This window comes from Mastomys coucha, unplaced genomic scaffold (assembly GCF_008632895.1).
Source record: "Mastomys coucha isolate ucsf_1 unplaced genomic scaffold, UCSF_Mcou_1 pScaffold20, whole genome shotgun sequence".
In the NCBI taxonomy this organism is placed as follows: Eukaryota; Metazoa; Chordata; class Mammalia; order Rodentia; family Muridae; genus Mastomys; species Mastomys coucha.
The window spans coordinates 3,948,855-3,973,657 of record NW_022196903.1 but is presented as its reverse complement, the minus strand read 5'-3'; the positions used below and the strand labels follow the sequence as shown (position 1 = coordinate 3,973,657).

Here is a 24,803-nt window from a genome sequence, read left to right as displayed (position 1 = left end):
AACATTGAGCTTCTGGACATGAACATGAGCACTTATATAGCATTATTTAACGACACTGTTTCTTCAAAAGTTTACATTTTGTGTTGCTTTGTCTATAGAGTCAGTCATTGGAAACTATTTGCAACTCTTGGTATGATCAATTCAGAAATATCAATGCAAATAGAATAAAAAGCATACAACATTCTGACTGTTCTGCTCTCTAAATGTGACTTCAGAAGAATTTATTCAATAAACATTTGTTAATGTTTGCTGTTTGCCAGGCACATAGTTTCAAAAGAATACTGAGATGAAGGAGTCATAGACTTCCTCCAATGGGGCTCAAGAAATTCAGGGAGGCTGGAAACATAATAGAGGGCTGTTACCAGGAGAGGGGGTATTGTAACATGGCAACAGAAAATGGAGATGGAGTTGGAGATCATCCCATGGAGAAGAATGAGTTAAATAGAGAGTTCAGAATATGTATTAGGAATCCATTGGGGAAGTGAGAACCAAGGCAGTAGGGACTTGGAGGCAGAAACAAGGTGTAGCCATTCACCTGGTATCAATTTTTGGTTTAGACTAATCATCAATAAATTATATTACCAAGGCAAAACAATTTTCTTTCAAGGAAAGGCAAAGCTCACAGATTCTTTTCATTTTTTCCCCTCAAAATAATAAAAAAAAACCTACCTTATTAACTTCTAAACACAGTAGCTACTAAAATTAAAGATAAAGAGTTTGAGGTGGTATCTTTGAACTATGTCTATATAATGGAGAAGAGAATTATTTAAAATATTCTGTAATTGTGACCTCTTTCCATTGTTTCTACATACAATTAAGGAGGATGCATCGTATATACTTCCCAGGAGATTGAAGATAATCTCTTTATTCAACATGACTCTGCAATCTTAAAATAACACATCAGACTAATAAGTCTAGTAAAAGTATTCATAATCAGATATCAGTTTGGCTAAACTAGATCCTGAAGGTCAAAAATCCAATTAAAATTACATGCAACAGACCCAACTGCCTTTGCAAAACAGCAAGTATATAATGTGTCCTAGAGAGAAGTTAAAAATTAGGAAGTCCATTACTTTCAACTGGATTAATGATAGGAAAAGGTAACATTTAGATTATCTGACTACCCTAAAACATGGAAACGTTTTTGTTTGTTTGTTTTGTTTTATTTTTTGTTTTAATGAGAGCAAAAGCTCCACTTAGTTAAGGATACCATTGATGTAATGAAATACCAGAACCAACGTAACTTGGGAGAAATGAGTTTTTTGATTATACTTTCATATCACTGTTCATCATCTAAGGAAGTTAGAACAGGAACTCAAATAGGGCAGAAACCTTGAGGCTGAAGCTGATGCAGTGGTCATAGAGGGATGCTGCTTACTGGCTTCCTCCTCGTAGGTTACTCAGCTTGGGTTTTTATAGAACTCAGGACCACCAGCCCCGAGATGGTACCACCTTCAATGGGCTGGGGTCTCCCCCAACAATCACGAATTAAGAAAGTTCCCTAAAGTGAGATTTTTTTAAATTAGATGTTTTCTTTATTTACATGTCATACAATATTTCCTTTCCCAGGTTCCCCTCCAAAAAGAAGAAGAAATTTAAAATAAAAAACCAAAAACAAACCCCTGTTCCCTCCCCACTCCCTCAGCTCACCATTCACCCTCTCCTGCATACTGGCCCTGGCGTTCCCCTACACTGGGGCATAGAACCTTCAAAGGGCCAAGGGCCTCTCCTCCCACTGATGACCAACTTGGTCATCCACTGCTATACATATGCTGTTGGAGCCATGAGTCCCACCATGTGTACTCTTTGGATGGTGGTTTATTCCTTGGGATCTCTGAGGGTATTAGGTAGTTCATATTGTTGTTCGTGCTAAGGGGCTGCAAACCCTTCAGCTTCTTGGGTCCTTTCTCTAGCTCCTTCATTGGGGACACAATGCTCAGTCCAATGGATGGCTGTGAGCATCTAGTTCTCTATTATTTTGGCACTGTCAGAGTTTCTCAGGAGACAGCGATATAAGGCTCCTGTCATCCAGCACTTATCGGCATCTACAATAGTATCTGGGTTTGGTGACAGAATATGGGAAGGATTCCCAGGTGGTGCCCTCTCTGGATTGTCCTTCAGTCTCTGCACCATAGTTAGTCTCTACAACTCCTTCCATGGGTATTTTGTTCCCCCAAAGCGAGATCTTACAAAGGCATTTTCTCAATTGCTATTCCCTTCTTTCAGCTAATTCAAGCTTATAAAACTAGCCAGAACATCCATTACAGATGTGATACTGACTGAGTCATATTTGTAGCACTAGTTTAATGGCTAATACAGAAAGCTGAAGAGATGGCTCAGCAGGTGAGAGTATGGACACCTCTTGAGGAGGATGGGGATTTAGTTTCTGGAACCCATGTCAACAGCTCACAACTCTCTGTAGCTCCAGCTCCAGGACTCCTCCTCCCACACACACATACACAACTAAAAATATTTTAAACTAAATGGCAAATGGTTGCATCTTTTCTGACCCTAGTCTTTTAGAAACCTTCCCATCAAGGACCCACAACCACTGAGCTTCCTTCAGCATGTTCAAGGTTCTGAACCCTGGTTGTCTGGATAGCTTTTACTCACTGTTTCTGTGCCTCTGTTGAATTGAGGTTACTAATTGCTGAAAGCTTCAAGTGGGCACATATGTAGTGAAACAACTAGTTGTTTCTATAAATCTTAATTTAGAATCAAAAAGTGTCTTTGTAAAACTCATGTGTGAAGTATATTACTCTTACTACATTAAAAAAATCCTCTTGGTGGTCCATGTAAAATATTTTCAATCTTAACTGCATATTTGGAATATAAGACAGAAAAGTCATTGATTTAACAAAGTGATTTTAGGAGCATATATATGTATATAACAGCTATGGCATAGTTTGCTATGGTCATTAATGTTGCTTTTATAAAAGATTTATTTCTTCTAGAATTTAGTGTCTCTGCACTGGAAAGTGGTATGTCTCCTTGTAGTATATAAGTGCTATTTAATCCAACATTTCTTTAATCCTTTTAACATTTTATTATTTGATTTAACTTTTCTTGGCTGTCAGAGAACTAACACAGAAACATTTGTGGCATCTTAGCTCTACTCACTTCCCAGTTGAGTTACCTATATTTAAAACTTTTATCTCTGCAGTGTTTTCACTTAAAAATATTCTATATTCTTTATTTGTAGTAAATAGCCTCAGCTAAAGGTCTATTAAATTTCTGTTTTATAAAATTCCTAATACCAATGTCATACTGTCAATCTTCTTTCTATGATATTAGTCTTTCCTTACATTTCAAAACTCCTGCCACTTCTGTCGAACTACCCAGCCCTAAACAGCTTATAGTATAATTCTGGCTATATCTTTTCAAAATTCCTCCAAAGTTATTTATTTAGTTTTAATTAAAATAAATGAAATTTATTTGATTCATGGCTTCTAAAACTCCCTAAGACAGAAATTGGTCTCAAACTCAGTCTCCCTTGTGGGATTATAGGAATATACCTATTTACTCAAATCAGGTTTTTCTCTCCTTTGTCTTTTTTGAGCTTACAATTTAGTCCAATTTATCTGGTCATGACCAACCAAATTGCTTCATCTAGAATCCAAGCATGAACAATTTAATCAATTTTTATTTCACCTCCTCTTCATTTAATCCATTGTGTCGCACCGATCACCCTGACCAGCAGGGAAGAAAGACTAGCACACCAGTTCCTTCCAGCAACAGTTTACTCAGGAGCTGTTAGTTACATGAGAATCAAGGGTGTGCCCCGAATGGTCTGTGAGTGCTGCTTAAATACCCTTCGTGGGACTGCCCATGAGCCCATACCACGTCTTGCGCTATCATTGGCTACAGAGTCATGACAAAAGATCAGGCCACTGGCAGGTGCAACCCTCTTGCCAAATAAGGACTTGTTTACTCCAAAGCAGAAAAATGGCAGGCACCATGTTTAATGCGCAGCAGCAGCACTCCACAATCCATCATTTAGGATCCTCACTTTAAATGTTTCTTAAATATATTCATCTCTCCCCATTTTCACTGGGGATCCTCACCACAATTATATATCCAGAATTACTTCAGTGGTCTTCTGACTCATTTTCCACATTGGAATAAAACTGGGCTTTTAAAACACAGAGCGCTGGAGTAACTGGGACCAGTGGGACCAGGCACACAGGAACTCCATCAGCCCAGTGACTCGGGTTCCTTCCGGTCTGTCTGGGCTGGTGACCAGAGTAGACCTTGGGCGCAAGCTCTGCAGCCAGTCCCACTACACCCAGAGGAAGCTCCACTCCCAGGCGCTCTGACACACCCAGGATCAGAGGTGAGCAGGAACCAACATCTGTCCCAACACTGGGAGTAACTGGGACCAGTGGGACCAGGCACACAGGAACTCCACCAGCCCAGTGGCCCAGGTTTCTTCCGGTCTGTCTGGGCTAGGGTCCAGAGCAGACCTTGGGCACAAACTCTGCAGCCAGTCCCACAACACACAGAGAAAGTCACACTCCCAGGATCCCAGGATCCCGGAATCACAGGATCACAGAGACAGCTTGACTCTGAGGAATTCTGACACAACGAGGATCACAGGAAGGACAGGCTCCAGTCAGATTTAGCAAGGGCAGGTAGCACTAGAGTTAACCAGATGGCTGGGGGGCAGGGGAAGCATAAGAAAATAAACAACACAAACCAAGGTCACATGCTATCATCAGAACCCAATTCTCCCACCACAGCAAGGCCTGGACACACCATCACACCGGAAAAGCAAGATTCAGATCTAAAATCACTTATCATGATGATGATACAGGACTTTAAGAAAGACATAAATAGCACCCTTAAAGAAAAACAGGAGAACACATGTAAATAGCTAGAAACTCTTAAAGAACTACAGGAAAACACAATCAAACAGGTGAAGGAAATGAGCAAAACCATCCAGAATCTAAGAATGGAAATAGAAACAATAAAGAAATCAGAAAGAGACAACCCTGGATATATAAAACCTAGGAAAGAAACCAGGAGACAAAGATGTAAGTATCACCAACAGAATGCAAGAGATAAAAGAGAGAATCTCAGGGGCAGAAGACACCATAGAAAACATTGACACAACTGTCAAAGAAAATGCAAAAAGCTCCTAACCCAAAACATCCAGGAAATCCAGGATGCAATGAGAAGACCAAATCTAAGGATAATAGGTATAGAAGAGAGTGAAGACTCCCAATGTAATGGGCCAGTAAATATCTTTAACAAAATTATAGAAGAAAACTTCCCTAACCTAAAGAAAGAGATGCCCATGAACATACAAGAAGCCTACAGAATTCCAAATAGACTGGACCAGAAAAGAAATTCCTCCCATCACATAATAATCAAAACACCAAATGCACTAAACAAAGAAAGAATTTTAAAAGCAGTAAGGGAAAAAAGGAAAATAACACATAAAGGCAGACCTATCAGAATTACTACAGATTTTTTACCAGAGACTATGAAAGCTATAAGATCCTGGGCAGATGTCATACAGACCCTACAAGAACACAAATGCCAGCCCAGACTACTATACCCAGCAAAACTCTCAACTAACATAGATGGAGAAAACAAGATATTCCATGATAAAACAAAATGTACACAATATCCACAAATCCAGCCCTACAAAGGATAATAGATGAAAAACATCAACATAAGGAGCAAAACTACACCCTAGAAGAAGTAAGAAGGTAATCTTTCAACAAACCTAATTCCACCTTTTACAACAAAAACAACAGGAAGTGACAATTACTTTTTCTTAATATATTTATTTGAAAATTAATATTACCAACATATCCTAATCGATTGAAATCCAATAATATGAGGAATTGGAAATTTATTGATTGTCATCCAAAGGCTCTCTAATTTGGTAATTGGAGAAATAGGTCCAACATTGTACTATCTATATACACTGTCAGCTTGTTTGTTTGTGACAGTGTATAACATAAGTGTCTTGAAATCTTGCTTCTCTTATCTCAGCCTCTCTATTAGTAGTATTGTTTATTTCATGTTTTTACACTATACTATGGTTTTCAGAACAGCTTATATATTTCAAAAGTATTTATATACCCAAAACAAACATAGATGATTAACTAGGGTGGTGGCTTGTAAGAGAACAAGGAAGTGAGACTGAATGCTTTGCTTGACATTTGTAACTCTTGTATCAAGTTTGAAAAGAGGACTTTATAAGTTACTCTTTCTCTGAGATGAATGCTTTTCCAAATTATCACAGCTAATGATCCAAATTCTTACCCTCACCTAATGTCTGTGCCACCCTCCAAGCAGAACCATTTTTCTTTGAAACAGTTGGTAAATGACTTTATGGATAGACCATCTTAATAAACACACCATTTCTTAAATGAATTTAACTTGTTCTCGGAGGCTGAGAATGAAGTCACTCACTCAAGTCAAATAGCTTTGACCATAGCAGGAAGTCTGTATCCAAAATCGAGCCTGCAATTCATTTCTTGGTGCAATAGAACTATCAACTCTCAGCTTAGCTACAATGGAGGTAAAATCCTTTGGTGATGTGTGGGTCATTGAAATACAGCCTTATTACAATGAAACCCAATGTCTAAAAATTGTTCTTATTTTGGGCTTGTACCACAGTAAGAGCCAAGATTTTAAACTTTACTAGATACAAAACAAACAAAAAGACTTTATATATTCATGTTCATTTAAGAAAATACTAGTAGTGATGTATTATTTTGAAGTATACAGTTAATATGTTTGGAGTTATTGAAAATTAATATTGAGAAAAATGTATTTTCACTATTGCTGTAGACAAGCATCTATATAAGACTGTTAAATTGATTGTTGTTTTATATCAAACAACTTTTATAATACTTATTTTATTGTTATAATATTTTATAAATGTTAGGGAATATGACAAAAAAGATATTGTAGGTATTGAAGGGGGGTCTCTGGGAGGAGCGGTGGTACAAAAGGGAAACAAGAATGTGATTCAATTCTATTTAATTAAAATATGTTTTTAAATGTTAACAAATTCAGATAAATTGAAATCATGTAACTTTTCTCATCATAATGCAATAAAAGTTTATGAAAAAAAGAAGGAGGAGAAGGAGAAGGAGAAGAAGAGGAAGAAGAAGAAGAAGAAGAAGGAGAAGAAGAAGCAGAAGCAGCAGAAGCAGAAGCAGAAGCAGCAGAAGAAGCAGAAGCACTACACCAAATCAATCAACATGTATTAACAATTAATTTCTACAAAGCTTTGAATGTACTATCATCAACTGTTGCAAGAGCAATACACTTGATTCTAAAGGCCTTACTTTGGAATATAAATTTATACTTATGTAGATTTTAGTGGTTAAAAATCCAAGGGATTTCACTGAAAAAGCTAACTGATAAATATTAAAAATAGAGAATGTTTTACATGAACATGTTAGTTAAAAGGGCTAAGCAATAGATATGTGGGAGAAATAGTAGTTTTATGGATATATATTGAAATAGTCAATAAACCATCTCATTTAAATGTCAAGGTATTCATGAATAAGATAAGTAGAAAGTTATTTTGTAGCTAGTGTACATTTCATACCATTCTCAAAGACACTAGAAGTAGTTTTGAGACTCTGCATTCTTTAGCCTTTGTACCTATAAGCTCTGTGGAATCCCTCTGTTGTTTCCGACCTCTGTGAATTGTTTTAAAGATCCCACTGCCCCTCGGAAGACACGGAGGTTCTTTTGGTTTGTTTGTTTGTTTGTTTGTTTTGTCTAAAAGTTGTTTCATTCCCCACAGAGGTTGAGACTAGTGGCTTCTACCTTGTAAACGAAAATCTAGAAATTTTGCCATCCTTTTAAGTCTGAGCTGTCAGAATCCCAACCTGGCTCTGCGGTCCAGAGATGGTGTCAAGGAACAGAGTTACATATTTCCTTGATAATGTCTGCAAGCACCACAGCATTGATTATTGTCCACACTCCCATTTAAATGTATTGACAAAGAAAAAGTGATCTAGAAAAAAAAAAACACAGACCGCTATGCTTTTAACCTTAAAATTTAAGTGGCTTCCATGAAGTCTAATAAATTCTACCACTCTTCCATGGCCAGCAAAACCATGCACTATTTTCTGCCTCCTAATCTCTCTAAACTCATTTAGTGCCCTCACTTGTTCCACTTAAGACCCCTAAGGCTTGCCTTGGTTTCTTAGGCTGAGCAGCTGTTCTCTTGTTTTAGATCTTTTGCCCAGGTTATATGTTAGACTAAAAGCAGGTGTTGGCAAGCAATAGCTCATAAACCAAATCTGGCTCAGTGCCTGTCAGTTTCGATAAGACTTTACTGGAATACAAGCCTGCCCGTGAATCTAGGCATTGTCAGTGGCTGTTTTCATACTCCAACGCCAGACCTGATTTGTGGTAACAGAGAACAAATGGCCTGCAGAACATGAAACGATTTTCTTTTTTTATGGTGTTCAGAAGACTTGATGACCTATCCATCCTCCCTTCCCTTTGTAAGGCTGGTCTTTCCTCATTCCACAGTTCTCAAGTAAAAGGTCTATCTCACAAAGGCAGAAGGACCACTGTATTTATGAATACCACAAGCAAAAGTTTCTTCCACCTTATTAAATTTAGGACTCCGTTAAATTTACCAGAGGCTTATTTAAATAGTATTTCTTTTTTACCTCTGACTATATGTTTTACTGGCCTATATGTTCCTATTTTTATTTAGTAAAATTGTTTCTTTGACAACTTAATAAATGTACATAGTGCATGCTTGTTGCTCTGCTCCCACCCTCTCTTTTCTTTTTCATCTTCTGTTGGTTCCCCCTCCTCCCTACAAGTCTGTTTCCCACGCTGATGTGATGACTGTTTGTGTTCTTTTGTGATTCAATGATTTTAATCAGGCCCATCTGTGTATCAGGAATCTGGAACTGTCTAAAGTTTGGAACGGTGGGCTCAGCCATGGGTACACACCTGAAAACTAAGGTCATTTCTCCTCCTGAATCCATCCATAGGCGATAATTCATCACATAGTGGAGGACCTATGAATCCTCCTTAACCCACTATTGGCTGTTGACAGGCCCAGTGCTGTGTAAGCAACCCCGGCTGCTGTGAGATCATGTATGCAGTGGTTGTGTTGTGCCTTGAAGAGAGTACTTTGCACCCTACATCCCTTCTATCCATCTCTCAGTTCTCATATTCTTTCGCTTTCTCTTCTATGATGTTCCCATGTGCTTTAGAATGAATGTTATACATGTTCCAATTTAACCATCACTATTTTCAGCACCTTGAACAGTTATGAGTGCCTGCACTCACCACTACCACCATTCAGTGGCCATACTGGATGTTGGCCATGAGCTAGAATTTTGTTTGACTATCTATGAAGGCAGGGAACACATGCATCTTGTTCATAACTTTATGCTCATTATTAAAACAATACCTGCTCATAGCATGTCAAAGCAGGGGATGAATGTTATGTGAATAAAAGAATGAAACTGTTCTAATTTTCTAATTCTACTTTAGAACAGCCCTATTTTTATTTGGCTTTGAAAATATTTTGAGATCTTTTAGGTGATCCCGTTTACTAATTAAACCTACTCCTGAGAAAGCTTTCCCCCCTTGAATTCCACCCTTGTGCAACTCTCATACTGTTTTATTCAGTTCACAGATGGGATGAGGTCCTTAAGTCTTTACTGCATCTTGGGCTCTGCATTTTCCCAATGAGGAGCAGACAGGTCCTAGAGAAATGGCTCCATAATTGAGGAGCTCTATCAAAACCAACCTAGAGTGGCTCTGACAGATGAAAGAAAGATGAAGAATCCTCCCCAACAACGAACCAAAGAATCAAACCACACTGGCTTTGAGATAATTCTGTTGTTAAATATAAAAGGACCCCCAATAATTAAAGTCATAAGACACATCTATATTGTGTATAAATATGCTAATATTAGATATATCTATATCTATTCAAATAATGCCTGTTTTAAAATAAGCAATCAATATTAAGAAGCATCTCCCTTCTAGGATCATAATATTAATATTAATATTGAAGAAACATAAACTTTATCTTGTTATTACAGATTTGATCAGAGCAATTCATTTCATCAGTAGAATCCAATAATGGTTATTGTTCTTCAGAGATGTGTTCTTATCTACAAAACTGAGAATTCTGCTGTGTGGAGAGCCTGGTAGAAAAGTAATTGGCAGGTTGTAAAATCTTATTTAGAGTCACACTCCATGACATTTTGAATGGATTTATCTGAAAGGAGTGATGAGCAGAGGGTAAGGAAATGATACTATTCTAGAATGTTCTGTTAGAGTAACTGATGAAACTTTGGGAAAGGGAGATTCAGGAAACCTGGATAGGTCTGATTAAGTTCGTTAGTGGGATGGGGTTTTCAAGTCCTTGCATGTGAAATTTAGCTTATAGCAAAGAAAGAAACGCAGGGTCTTGGGAGACTTTGGCAATGTTTGACAATGGAAAAATATTAGTCTAGTAGTATGCAATTTAGGAAAATCCTTCTTGTTTCACCTCATATCCCACATGCTGTGGTTGTGCCCTTCAATGTTTAAGGAAATCAGGGGGCAATCTGATGCTTCAGTACACAGATTCTATACACAGCAGGGGAAAATGTCTGTGGCTACCTCCCACTCATTTGCCCAGTGTAGACCATAAATCATTGTGAGGGGTATATAAAAATCAGTCATAAGGCTTTCCCACTAATAGTGTTATCCTGGATGCAATTATCTGAATGAACAATTTTCTATAAAATAATACTTTATTATTCTGCATTTATGTTAGCCACAGGAAGAATCAATAAGATTATGCGTAAATGGATTTTTAATTATGAGGAAGTAATTTTGAGTTGAAGTCTAATGGTGTTTCCTCTCTACTAGCGAACTAGAATTGAGAGACTTAGAATTGATTTTTCCAAAATTAGCAAATAACATTATGAGAAATGCAGAGAATATTTTAGGAGATTATTAACTATCTCTTTTCTATTGACTTCAATTTGGGTTCTCCCATCGTGTTTCTCAGGCAAGGTAAGAGTTAGAGGAAGACTACACAGAGGGACATTTAGTCCCATATTTAAAATGATATTTAAAATGTGGTACAGTGACAGATTCATCTTAAATGTTGGCGCAACATGACAAATATCATCCCAGTTCTTCTGCCCATCCCAGCTGAGTTTCAGTGCCCTAATCCATGTTATGCACGTCCTTTAGAATACTGAGACTACTAGGTGAGTGGTGTATATACACTTAAAATCAATTCTCCATAGATAACAGATGGGAATATGATGTGGGATGATGGATGTGGCTTATAGTCTGGCTTCTATTGTGTATTAGCTTTTGACACTGGGGAATCTAATTCTTAGTGTGTGCTTGCATGTGTAAGATGTCTACATTGTAGGATTGTAGGAACTGCTGTGAGTGTAATGTGAAGTCCCATCAGCAAACACAGAGTAGTGCGTGGAGAACAATAAGCGCTAAGGAAGTCACAGTTAGGATTTTTAATAGTGATATTTTGTTGTGCTAGGGAAACATTAACATTTCACTGGGTGACACTTTGGTATAAAGACTGCATTTCGAAAAGACAGCCAGATCTGTATATATGTAAATGAAATTACTTTATACTCTATTTCTGTAAATAAAACCATACACAACACCATACACAACCTATCTTTGCTTTTCTTTATTAGCAGCCCACAGCACTGCCCTGTACTTTGTGAATTCAAGCTTCCAGAGCTTAGATCACATAATTAAGGTACAGCTGAGCTTACTTTAAACAAATGGATTTGGAAGACACCCTGAAAATGAGATGAAAGAAAGATTTCTTTTAATATTAACTTCTTGCTCTTGCATTAAAATCCATGATAGAGTATTAAAAGTGGAAAACATCTTAGGGGCAATTTTGCCACTGTTTTCCCAGGTGGTTACACTGATAGCCAAAGAATATTTCTAAGGCTGTGCAGTCAGCTGTCAGCAGAACCAGGACTCTTGTTTGTAGCTAGCTCTTCCCCTTAGGCTGGGCTCTACACTGCCGTAAGAATTTTATCAGAGGGAAGCATCTGAATGACCATTAATTACAAGTTTTTGAGATGTTTAAAACATGATGTTATTTACAAAAATTTATTCTTATTGTTGATATTGAAACATGGTGAGCAACACTGATTGTGTGGAAATTTGGTATGGAAAGTTCTTAGGGTTTCATTGATATGATAAAACACCATGACCAAGAGCAACTTGGTGAGGAATGGACGTGTTTCAACTTACAGTTTATAGGTCATCATCAAGGGGTGGAACCTGCAGGCAGGAACAGACGCCAAGGCCATGAAAGAGTGCTGTTTAATGACATGCTTCTCAAGGCTTACTCAGCCTGCTTTCTTATAGAATGCAGGACCACCAGCCCAGGGATGGTATCACCCACACAGTAAGGTGGATACTTCCACAGCAGTTATCAACCAAGAAAATGTTCTACAGGCTTGCCTTCAGACCAACCAAGTGACAGAATTTTCTCAATTTGTGTTCCCCCTCTCCAAATGACTCTAGCTTGTGTCAAGTTGAAATAAAACTAGCCAGTGCAAGCAGGATGCATCCACTCCCTCATCCACAGGCATATTGATGATCAGGTTTACAGGGACTTTAGATAACTGCAAGATCCTGTGTGGCTTCAGGGAGTGAAAGGTCGTAGGATGTATTAATTGTAGGCAAGAGGTGCATATATTAGAAAAATTTAAAAAAAAAAAGGTTTTGGTTTTGTTTTCAATAATATATGGGACAAATATTTTCCTCCAAGACTCCAAAATATTGTTAGCAAAATTTTTACTTCCTATTATTACATGTGCAGGTATTATTTAGTGGCATGTTACACACTTTCTAGGAGTTTTCTTCATGTCAGTAAAGGGAAAACACAGTTCTCACCTCAAAAGAAATAAAACTCAGTTTATTCTGGGGCTAAATGTATATATAACTATGGCTTAAGTACATAGATTTAGGTTGCCCCAAATGCCATAATCTAATGCAAAAACTGTTTCCTGAAGGCTTTTTGTAATTATACACCAGAAAACAGTTAAAAAAAATCAATGCAGTTTTCAAATACATTAGTGGTAAGCAGGATAAAGCAAAGTAGGGAAATTTCTGTTTAGGTTTCAGATGCAAGCTGATGATATTCTTAGTCTTGGAAGTGGTGGAAGTGAGTAGTCTATTACAGGATCCCCAAGACATTTCTCATGATTATAACAAGGATGTTAGGCCAGACACAGAGGTAAGTAATGTATGGTTATGAAGAACACTAAAGCTAGCCCAAGACTGACTCTAAAATCTGAAACCTTCTAGTTCTTCATGTCATAAAATTCTATTAGGTCTTCTGGTGTCTAACTTGTTGAGTTCCTTACATAGTTTGGATATTAACCCTCTGTTGGATATAGGATTGGTGAAAATCTTTTCCCAATCTGTTGGATCCCTAAGTTAGACACCAACAAATCAAATAACCAAATTTAAAAATGGGGTACAAAGCAAAACAGTGAATTCTCAACAGAGGAATCTTGAATGGCCAAAAAGCACTTAAAGAAATGTTCAGTGTCCTTAGTCATCAGGGACAAATCAAAATACTCTGAGATTCTATCTTATACCCATTAGAATGCCTAAGATCAAAATCTCAAGTGACAGACAGCACATGCTGAAGAGGGTGTAGAATAAGGGGAGCTATGCTCAATTATGTTGATAGCAGCTTTATTTGTAATAGACAGAAACTGGAAACAACCCTCATGTCCCTCAACTGAAGAAAGGATACAGAAAATGTTCATTTACACAATGAACTACTCATCTATTAAAAATAATGACATCATGAATTTTGCAGTTAAATGGATGGAACTAGAAACTATCACCCTGAGTGAGGTAACCCAGACCTAAAAGGACATGTATGGTATGTACTCACTTCTAAATGGTTACCCACAGACCCAAAGAAGCTAGATAAGAAGGAAGGCCCAAGTGAGGAGAGGGGGAATAAAATAGTAACGGCAGATGGAGGGAGAATACTGAGTGGTAGAGGGTATGAGGATAGGAATGTGGGAGTTCAGGATGAAGTGTGGGGAGAGACAGGGGAAAGGACCAGAGGGACAGAAGAATGAACAGGGGAAGTAGAATAGGGACATTTCCAGGATGTGCCAGAGACTTAGGAAAGGTGAGTCTCCCAAGAGTCTATGGGGGTGACTTTAGCTGAGACTCCTAGTGGTGAGGATACAGAACTTGAAGTGGGCACTTCTTGTAGTCAGGCAGGAACCATAGTGGTGGGATAAGGACACCAACCCACCCACAAAACTTTCAACTCCAAATTTACCCTGTTTTCAAGAAATGTGGGGACAAAAATGAAGCAGAGACTGAGGGCATGGTCAACCAATAACTGGCCCAACTTGAGACCCATCCTATGGGCAAGCACCAATCCCTGACACTATTAGTGATACTCTGTTATGTTTGCAGACAGGAGCCTAGCATAACTGTCCTCTGAGAGGCTTCATTCAGTAGCTGACTGAAACAGATGCAGAGATCCACAGCAAAACATTAGACAGAGCTCAGGGATTCTTATGGAAGAACTGAGGGAAGGATTGAAGGACCTGAAGGGGGATACAAATTCCACAGGAAGACCAATAGAGTCAACTAACCTGGACCCTTAGTGGTTCTTAGAGACTGAACCACCAACCAAAGAGCATACACGGACCAGGCCTACGCACTCTGCACATAGGTAGCAGATGTTTAGCTTCACTGGAGTGGGGGCTGTCCCTAAATCTGTCACCTGCCCATGGATCCTGCTCCCTTAACTGGGCTACCTTGTCTGGCTTCAGTAGAAGAGGAGGTACCTAGCCCAGCAGAGACTTGATGTGCCACGGTCCAGAGTTACCCAGGGGTGGGGCTCCACCCTCTCAGAGGAGAAGGGAAGGGAGATAGGGGGAAGGGCTCTATGAGATAGGACTGGAGTGGGGGGGCAGAAATCGGGATTTAAAGTAAATAAATAAATAAATAAATAAATAAATAAATAAACTAATGGAAAAATTCTATTACGTCAATCAGCCTTGTAGAGTCTTTTAACATAGTTGTGCCCCACTCCAAGAACTTCCATTTATCATTGAAGAAATCTTAATTCTTCTTCAAAAGAAGTACAAGGCATGGATAACAATTGCCCAAAGTGGCTATATCAACACTACGAACAGTAAGAATAGTGACAACTTTTATTGCATTCTTATCAGGCTTATGCCCTCTGCTTAGCTTCCTTCTTTTGTCATCATCATGGCGACTCTAGGATGAAAGTACAATTATTGTTTCTCACTTATTAAAATGACAACTAAGGGTTTGAGAGATCAATGTAACCCAAGAATCCAAGGATATAGAAATATCAGCCATCTAAGAGCAATTTATGCTTTCCTTTTTACTATTAAATTATTTTACTTATTTGCATTTGAAATGTCCCCCTTCCTGGTCTCCCCTCTGCAAACCCTCCACCCCATCCCCCCTCCTTTGCCTCTAAGAGAGTGCTCTTCAACCAACCCACCTATCCCACCTCAACCCTCTGGCATCTCCCTTTGCTGGGACAAGCCTCCTCTCCTCCCACTGAAGCCAGATAAGTCCATCCTCTGCTACATATGTAGCAGGAGCCATGAACCCACTCATATGTACTCTTTGTTTGATGGTTTTGTTCCTGGGAGCTCTGAGGGATCTGTTTGGTTGATATTGTTGTTCTTCCTATGGGGTTGTAATCCCCTTCAGGTCCTTCAATCCTTCCCCTAACTCTTCCACTGGGGTTTTTGGGCTCAGTCCAATAGTTGGTTGTGAGTATATGTATCTGTCTTAGTCAGGGGCTGGCAGAGGCTCTCAGAGGCCAGCTATGCCAGGCTCCTGTCTGCAAGTACTTCTAATGAAACATTTTTCTAGAGACTGTTTCTACAGTAGAGCCTACATCACTGGTGTGAGCATTTGCATTAATGCCCTTGTTTCTGAGGAGTGCTCAATCATCCAGTGAATCTATTCAGGTGAACCTGGTTCTTTGACCTTTTCAGGTACTTAAAATTTTTCATTTTTATATTAAAAAGCTGTGCACTTTATAATTAGAATTGCTTAACAACAACAAACAGCACCTTTGTTGGACAGTTTCATAGCACTCCAGACTCCTTAGAGCAGCAATTCTCAACATATAGGTCATAACCCATTTGGGAGGTCAAACCACCCTCTCACAATGGTTATTTAAGATAGAGCACATAGGTATTTATACTATAATTCACAACAGTAGCAAAATTACAGTTAGGAAGTAGAAATGAAAATAATTTTATGTTTGGAGGTTACCACAACATGAGGAACTATATCAAAGGGTCACAGCATTCTGAAGGTTGAGAACCACTGTCATAGTCATAGAACAATGTAGTTCCTACTCTAGTTCACTGTTGCTATTTTGTTCAACAAAGTTTGAGTATGAATTCTTTTCCTCATCCATCAACCAGATAATTGGATGGGCCAGGCCAATAGAAAGGCAGAGAACCCATTACAGAGGCTATCACTGTCAGCTTATCTCAGGTCTGCCAGCAAAAAGGTATAGCTTATTTAAACTCGGTCTGTCCTTTGTCCCTAACAGCATGAAATGTCCAAGTGTTCAACAGGAGCACACGGTGTAGTGTACAGTATGTATAGTGGCATGCTTGCTTCATTACAACTCACCTGTTGGCTTCTCCAGTTCAGTCATGTCTTCTGAAGTCAGCATGTTGTTAATCTGCATATGTGTCTTCTTTGGTTTCTGTTTATTGGTTTCTCAGTCTGAGTTGTGTGAGGTGTGTCGTACAGGGAGGCAGCAAGCCAGCTGTATCTGGTCTATGGAGTAGCCAATGCTGAGTCTCCTTAGGCTTTAATCACTCAGTAATCAGCTGAGAGACAGGCAAAAACAGCTAAAAATAACTGGCAGTAGTTTACAAAAATGTACCCCATTACAGACTTCCTGGTTATACACTGACTTTACGTGTTGTGAAGCAGGCATGCCTATTTATATATTGAGTTAATTATTTCCTTTTTCTCTCATCGAGTTGATATCTTTTACCTTTAACTTAATGTTAATGGCTTTATCTCAGGTGACACTTCTCAGCCCCAAACCAAAGTCATTTGCTCTTGTTTTCAACACAAAACACAACACATGGTCTAACAAGTTCTTACAAGTCACCTTCTACAGATCACTTGGCTTCTTCCTGGTTGTGTGGGCAGAAAAAAATAAAAGGTACTAGCAATATTAAATACAGACTTTCCAGGACTCGATGGCTCCTTAAAACTCACCATTTTTTTATAGAGCCTTCCATGGGACTTTTAGTAACATGTTTTTTTTTCAAATACTATATAATTGTGGAACCACTGGTTCCTTTGGAATACTATTTTGGAAGAAGTTGAACCAAATTTCATGGATAGTGATGCTGCTGTCATCACTCTGGGAAAGGGATGTAATACCTTCCTAACTCTACTGTAGTCTTCCCTTAATTGTTCTCTCCCAGATATCCACTTAAATAAATGTTATCCAAATTCTATTTGTTCTTTGATTTCCATGGGAAACAGAAAACAGCTCACAATTTTAATAGCACTTGTATGGGGGTAGGCAGAGACATCTTAGCAATAAAAGTGAAACATCATCTTCTTGTCTTTGAATATTCTCTGACCTTCCTTCTGAGACTACCTGCATCCATGCGTCTCTTGTCTCTATTGACTGGATTCTGCTGAATTGTGTTCTCCTCATAAGTCATACAGTATCAGTTACATTTCCAGCCAATGTAAGTGTCAACTTTCCTTGACTATTCCAAGTTTTCTTAGCTTGTTCTTCAAAAACAATTGATGAAGTCTAGTTTCCTTAAGGAATAATATGATGGCTTACAGTACTTCAGATGCATTTCCCTCCCTTGATTGACAGTTCATTCTTAGAAATGATGAAGGCAGGAAGACGGATGAAAATGTGCCCACCCTGAGGAAGAGGGTAGTTTTACTCATCCCAACTCTCCACCATGAAAATAAATACTTTAAAACCATGGACTGCTGCTTTTCATTGGAATCTGCACGGGGAGCAATAGAACAGGCCTTTGTCTAAAAAAAGCTGCATCTGGTCTCCTGCAGAAGACCTAAGACCTCTCAGCGTTCCAAGTTGTAGTCTTCACCAAGCCAAGTCACCTGCCAGACAAGCCAATGACTCTCTCTGGCCCTGAGGGACCCAGCCAGAGCTTTCCTCTCCTCTTTTCCCTTTCTGCCCCAGGTTAGATCCAGACCATGGCCCCCATTCCATTCTTAGCTCTTCCTTGGCATCTAGCAGAGTCTGGGGTGCCCAAGAGTCTGAGAACCTGACCTCTCTGGCCTCTGTTCAGGTCTGGGGACCCCTAAGCCAACTCTGGCAGTCCATGGGGACCTGAGACTGCACTTCCCCACACCCAGAGTGGGGCCCCATGGCTTCTCGTAGCCCCATGCCCACCTGGCACCAGCGTGGGGTCTGTGCAGTCAAAACTCCTGCATCCCACCTCCCCAAGTGGCCCTAGCCCTGGGGCAGACATGGGACAACATCTTAACCCACATATTGCTTTGAAGTTTAGTCTGTATTTGTTTTTCCAAGACTTCCAGGTACATCATAGAATTATTAAATTGAGATTTCCTGATTTTAAAAATATTTATTTTGGTTTTAATTGTGTGTGTGTGTGTGTGTGTGTGTGTGTGTGTGTTTGTGTGTATGTGTATATGTCAGTGCAGGTACCCACAGAGACCAGAGTAGCAGGAACCTTTTTAGGCTGGAGTCACAGACAGTTGTAATGCATCTGACATAGCTACTTGGAACTGAACTTAGGTTTGCAATAGACAAACACTGTTTTGACTGCTGGGCCATATATCTCCGTTCATTATGGAGGCCCTTAGGGCTATTAGTTTTCTTAGGACTATCTTCATCTTACCTCACAGATTTTAGTATGTTGAGTTTTCATTTTCATTCCAATCCAGGAGTTCTTGATTTCCTTCTTTCCTTAGTAACTCATTTATTGTTCAACAGTGGCACACACACTGTGTAGAACAAAATAAAATGTTGGTGTCTTTTCTTTGAAAAAAAAAAAGATGCCTTAATGTTATCAAAAGAAAGATATTTGGGCTGCAAAGATGGGTCAGCTAGGTTCAAAACCAAAATATAAAATGAGGATAGTTTTTTTCTAAAAGTAGAAGAACGAAAAATAAAACAAGCAGAATAAGTAAGTAAACAGTATGACAGAAGAAATCCTATGAAGACTTTTCTTTCTGCATTTAGAAAATATACGTATAGAAAAAGCACATAAAATTATTTAGATTCTTCACTTCTGGAACACCATATTGATAAAACAGAGGACTTTTGCAGAATTTGAGCTGAAACTTTCCTGTGCTATCTAAAGGAAGAATTACACAGAATCCCTTAAATCCCATTCAACCTCTTCTTACTTAGTGTCCTTGGATGCATTCTCCAAACCCATGTACCACAGTTTCATAGTCATTCAGTACACTAGCTTCTTCATGAATATTTGCTGAGTACCTACCTCATGTCAGTTACTGTTCTTATGCAGGGAATTCAAAGGAACGAAACAGACAAAATGTTAGTACTCGTGGAGCTCACTTCTCAGAGTGAGAAACAAGACAGAACAATAGCTAAAGAAGATAAACAACCTCGTGAGCAAATGCACAATCTAGCATCCATGAGGATGATAACTTTGGGAGGCATTAGAGGTGAGAAGAGAGAAGAAGGAATAGTGCAGAATCAGAGGAATTGGTGTGATTCTCAAATGGTGATCTCACTGGAAACTTGTCACTGAAGCACATGGCCCAGCCGATACATATGCCTTGCTGTTTGAGGAGACATAAGCACCATGCTGAAGGACAGCAAGGAGGTTGTGAGGCTGAGGTGGCGCTGGAAAGAGGAATGGTGGTGAGATCAACTAGAGAGCAGCCTATCCTGTGTCGTCCTCATCACTGGGGACTTTGAGCAAGCTAGTGTAGTGCTTTCCTATGGCTTAGGGTTTTGAAACTTACTCCGTAGTTGTGCTGTGAATAGATTGGGGCTAAGGAGATAGGGGGAAACAGCAATTAAAAGTAGGTTCCATGTTGAAAGGTTGAGGGAACAAAAGAGGTGAATAGAGCTAGTTTCTGCATAATCTTAGCTATTATTCCTTCTGAATGTCATCTTCAACAGAAAATAGTGATTTTTCTTGAAAACTCCTCTGCATAATGTCAATCTGATAGAGATCTGAACATTCATTCACATTTCCTAGAGACAACTCCTAATTAAATTGAAGCTCAACAAAGAGAAGAAAATCAACTCTGCTCCTTGGTTCTAGATTATACCAGCACTATTGGGCAGTTCATCAGATAAGGCCAGCAGCCTTAGAACCCAGGTAAAAACAAACAAACTAAGTGCGTTCACTTCCTACATCAGGTGGGGTTTAAACATTCTTAAAGTATGATTCTACATCAAGTGAAAATGAAGGACTTGGGACTAGGCAGAGTGATCTTTTACCTCTTAGATTTAATATTTGCTATTGGATTCTCAAGGTGAGTTTTAAAAAGGAAGAAGGTGGAGAGAGGCCTGCTGTAGCTATAGGCTCGAAAGGGCACCTCTATTTTCTAAACGGAAGTGGAAATGTTGGGTCCAGTGTTTCCGTACTTCACTTCACTTGCTCGCTGGAAGAGTCTTCAAAGAACAAAAGCAGCTGATGTTTGAGCAAGCATCAAAACAGTGGAGACAGCATCAAGTTAGAGCCAGAAATACAACAGGTGTGCAAAGATGCCAAAGGAATTTCTATTAGCCACATTAGTACCAGACCCTTGCTACAGGATTGATGGCACCCAAATATTAGACCTCAAAGGGAGACTGAATTGTGAAATTAGATGTGAAGGGAGGGGGACAAATCCCAGGAAAAGGAAGGGGAACAAGGGCATTGCTATGAAGGAACACAAGACACATGAGAGGTATGGCTAGATAAAGAAGATAAACCAAGTAAACTAGGAGTTGAGGGTGTTTATAGAGACCGCATTTGTTTCAACTGTGGGAAGTTCAGATCCAATGAACCCTTTCTGGCCTTAGATTGTAAGCTTCACTCAGAGAATACAGTCTGAAGGGCATTCCCTCTGAAGCTTATGAAAACGAGTAAAATGAGAGATGGGCTTAAGTCTCTCTGAGAGGCAGCGTGGCTGAAAAACAGTGTGTATGGGGTACCATGACAACCTGAACATTTGTTTTAAAAAAAAAATCTTGCATTTGGTTATTCTCGATTTTTAAAGGTTTTTCAGATTTACATTTATTCTGAAAACAAACATTTAAAATATAAATTGCTGTGAGCTGGCAAACACAGGTTGATGATTCTTTATCAACAACATTTATGTGAATGATCTGCCTGAGTCTGAAGAGGAAATGAGCCCTCTTTATATATTTTCTAGCACAAGAGTTATTGTTTTCTGAAATTGTTTCTGCTTTTCATTTTGTCTTTTCAGTTAAAGAATGGCTTCTGAAATATGTATGAGGGAGGCTAGTTATAATTAATGACAGTATATGCTGCTACGGTGTCAATTTGTTACAATTCCAGTGACACAAGTCCAATTAGTATTGCTGAGGGTTTGTCAGATGCCTGCTACCCTCTGTCATTTAAGTACAAAACCAAATGTATGACTTATCTGAGATCTCTCCTGGAACAAACACAAAATCATATTAGTTAGGGGAAAAAAGTAGTTGCTCTGTAGCTGAGTTTTTCCTGTTCAGCACTGCACTCCCAAGATCTGTTGGATTGAAAGCTTTCAACACAAGCTTCTTGAACCTGTCAGTAGAGGGATACACAGATTAGGGATGTGTGAACAACATGGGTGAGGGACTCCTCCCCCAGGACACACTGTCAGGTTCTCCTCCAGTCTTCTCTGACCAAAGAACTTGCTAGCATATCATGCTGTATTTATTGCCCTTTCATGACAGAGCTTTTCTGCCATTTTCTCCAGTTAGGTCTCCTATTTCCAACATTTCTGCACAGTCTGGCTTCAGTGAGCAGCCCAGCCTCTTCCCCATGCCCTTCTCTCTGGTAAGCCATGTGGGAAAGCTGACAGGCTTTTCAGAAGTTTCAGAGTGGGAGCTTTGCCTTCACCACAGCTGTAGAGTCTATACAAACATTTGTAGTGTTTACTAGAAAGAGTGAGTTTAAAATAATTGCCAGAGGTGCCTTGCTTAAAACAGAATTCTTGCTATTGCAAACATTTGAAAGAGTCTGTAGAGATGGCTTAGTGGCTATTATCTTGCTGCTCTTACAGAGGACCCATGTTCAGTTCTTAGCACCGGCATGGGGAATCACAACAATTCTTAAGTCCAGATCCAGGTCAGGGGATCAACCCGTTACCCTCTTCTGACCTCCGTCAGTTCTGTACTCATGTAGCAAGCTGAACAGCCATACGCATAAAATAAAAGAAGCACATCTTTTTTTAGAAACAAAGAGATAAGATCTCTTAAGTATTTCCTACGGTTTCTCTTTCCTTCTTTTTGTTCCTTTACTGTTTTTCTCCTCTTTAACTTCTTTCATTTTAAAAATAAAACCCAATAACCTAGCCGGGCGTGGTGGCGCACGCCTTTAATCCCAGCACTTGGGAGGCAGAGGCAGGTGGATTTCTGAGTTCGAGGCCAGCCTGGTCTACAGGGTGAGCTCCAGGACAGCCAGGTTCTATACAGAGAAACCCTGTCTCAAAAAACCAAAAAAAAAAAAAAAAAAAAAACCCAATAACCTACCAACACACAGTCTTATCTTTTTATTCTGTTGGATGGCTTTGATGTATTTTCCTCCAAAATACTTGTCCCAGTGGAAAGAAAGCACTCTGACTAGTGCGCTTTCCTCTCAGAAAGCATGCTTTGCCACTTCTCAGTCCATTCTCTACATTAAGGTCGTACCATCAGGATCTTTGTGCTTTTTCTTTTGCTGAGTCAAGTGATTAATATGCTCTTTGGGGACAAATTATTGTCATATCACTTTCCGGGTTTCAATATCCTCTTGGACATGGTCTTGACAAACAATATAACAAAGTAAGGAGCGTAAGCATGATTATATAGCATCTGCTTTTTATACATTAAATTATGCTGTTTCAATAGTGTTCTGCCAATGAAGAGTTGCAGAATATATTCTGCCATCCCCATTCTTTTCTCAGACATTTTTTTTCTGCTTATGGAAGCCTTCAAGGTCTCATATTTGACTCCTACACAGCTTTCTCCTCTTATTGGCTTCCGACATTTAATGTCACATCTTCCGGGTGGAACACAAAAGCTTTGCATCCACAGGAATCAACTCAGCTTGTGTGTAGAGGGAAGAAAGTAAAAAGGGACTCCAACTGTCAATCTAACCCCCTGTCTGGAGTAAAGTTTAAGAGAAGCTCCGATCTGAGCATCCAGAAGTGCTGTGGTTGAGTGCTCTGTGAAAAAAATAAGCCTGCTTCTTTCCAAAGTTATTTTCAGCAGGCTTTATGTGAGTGAGTTACACAATTCAGGGAGATCATGGATGAATGTTTCTGACATGTTAGACCAGGTGAGACTAGCTTCTTGCATTCTTCAGCATGAGTTTAAGTTTTACAAGATGAAAAATCTTACATATAAGTGCAACATCAAATATAATAGTAAAAACAACTAACTCAGAAAAACCAGGGGAGACTACATAGAGTTGCAGGCATCACCCAGTGGGCTGTAATCATCCCCCGAGATATAACTTACAGGAGCATTGTCCCCCTGAGAAACAATCTGTTATGAATAATTAGATACTTAACTTTGTAGAACAGAAGACAGTGGCTCTCTGAGGGACTCATTCCAATCACAGCATAGTACTGGGAGGGGGAATGAGAAAGGATCACTGAGAGGACAATAAGAGAATCAATAAGCAGATGTGGATTTGAGGAGGCAGTGCTAGGAGGATCTGAGAGGCTAAGGGACTCATGTGACACTGAACATTGGAGAAAGAGGAAGGAAGTAGGAGAATAACCAGAGAGGATGAGAGAAGAACTGAATCATAGGGTTTTAGTTGATGATGTCACCAAGGAGCTGTGTGACCAGGTATTATGATGTTACACATGGAGCTCCTGTTCTTGGACAAGGGAAAGGGAATATATTTGCCTTTAAAAAAAGTATCATAGGATGATTGGAATCACTCCCTTATCACCATTCCAAAGAAAGAAGACTCCATAAGGAGTTGGGTTATTTTTTAAAATTTGCATATAATGCTTTTAGCGAGTTTTATGTCAATTTTAGTATCTTAGCTTTTGGATGTTCAATTAGTTAATGACAATTGAGGAGCTATGAAAACATTTTAAAATAGATAAAATCCTATCTGATGTTGAACTATAAAAGTACTCTCAAGGGTGCTACGCATGTGTGTGGTGTACAGACAAACATATATGCAGGCAAAACATGGATGCTGACATAAAATAAATAAAAATAAAATATAAGATATGGAAAACTCAAATGGATCTGAGAAGTTGATCCTGTCATGGGGACTTACTGCTGTCCCTCCTGAGACACAATGCCAAGTCTGTTAAACTTTTGATCTGATTACTAACATGGAGTAGTTTTTCGAAACCTTACAATAAAAGGCATTTTCCCCATATCCCATCATTATTATGGTTGCTCAACACAAATATACACATAAATATTATAGTTTTATAGACATTATAGTTTTCCTGTTCTTTCAGGTAGATATTATATTTTATTAGATTGAAGCCCGCAATGGCAAAGGAATATTCAAACTCCAGAATCAACCTGGCACATAGAGGCTCACAAAGCCTGAACCATTAACCAGAGAACATGC

At 39.1% G+C, this 24,803-nt stretch overlaps 1 protein-coding gene across 6 annotated transcripts in view; it reads right to left on the bottom strand.

The window, feature by feature from the left end:
- The window catches only part of Tac1 (tachykinin precursor 1), a 48,885-nt gene extending 24,905 nt beyond the window's left edge, over positions 1–23,980 (bottom strand). For 2 of the 6 annotated variants that reach the window (XM_031381138.1, XM_031381142.1), the window contains exons 1-2: positions 23,769–23,980; positions 18,924–19,029 (exon numbers count right to left, since the gene is read on the bottom strand). In XM_031381138.1, the coding sequence (XP_031236998.1) occupies positions 18,924–18,959 (36 nt within the window). In that variant the 5' untranslated portion in view covers positions 18,960–19,029; positions 23,769–23,980. The other 4 variants (XM_031381144.1, XM_031381139.1, XM_031381140.1 and 1 more) reach the window with 4 other exon arrangements.
- Positions 23,981–24,803: the final 823 nt, after the last annotated feature.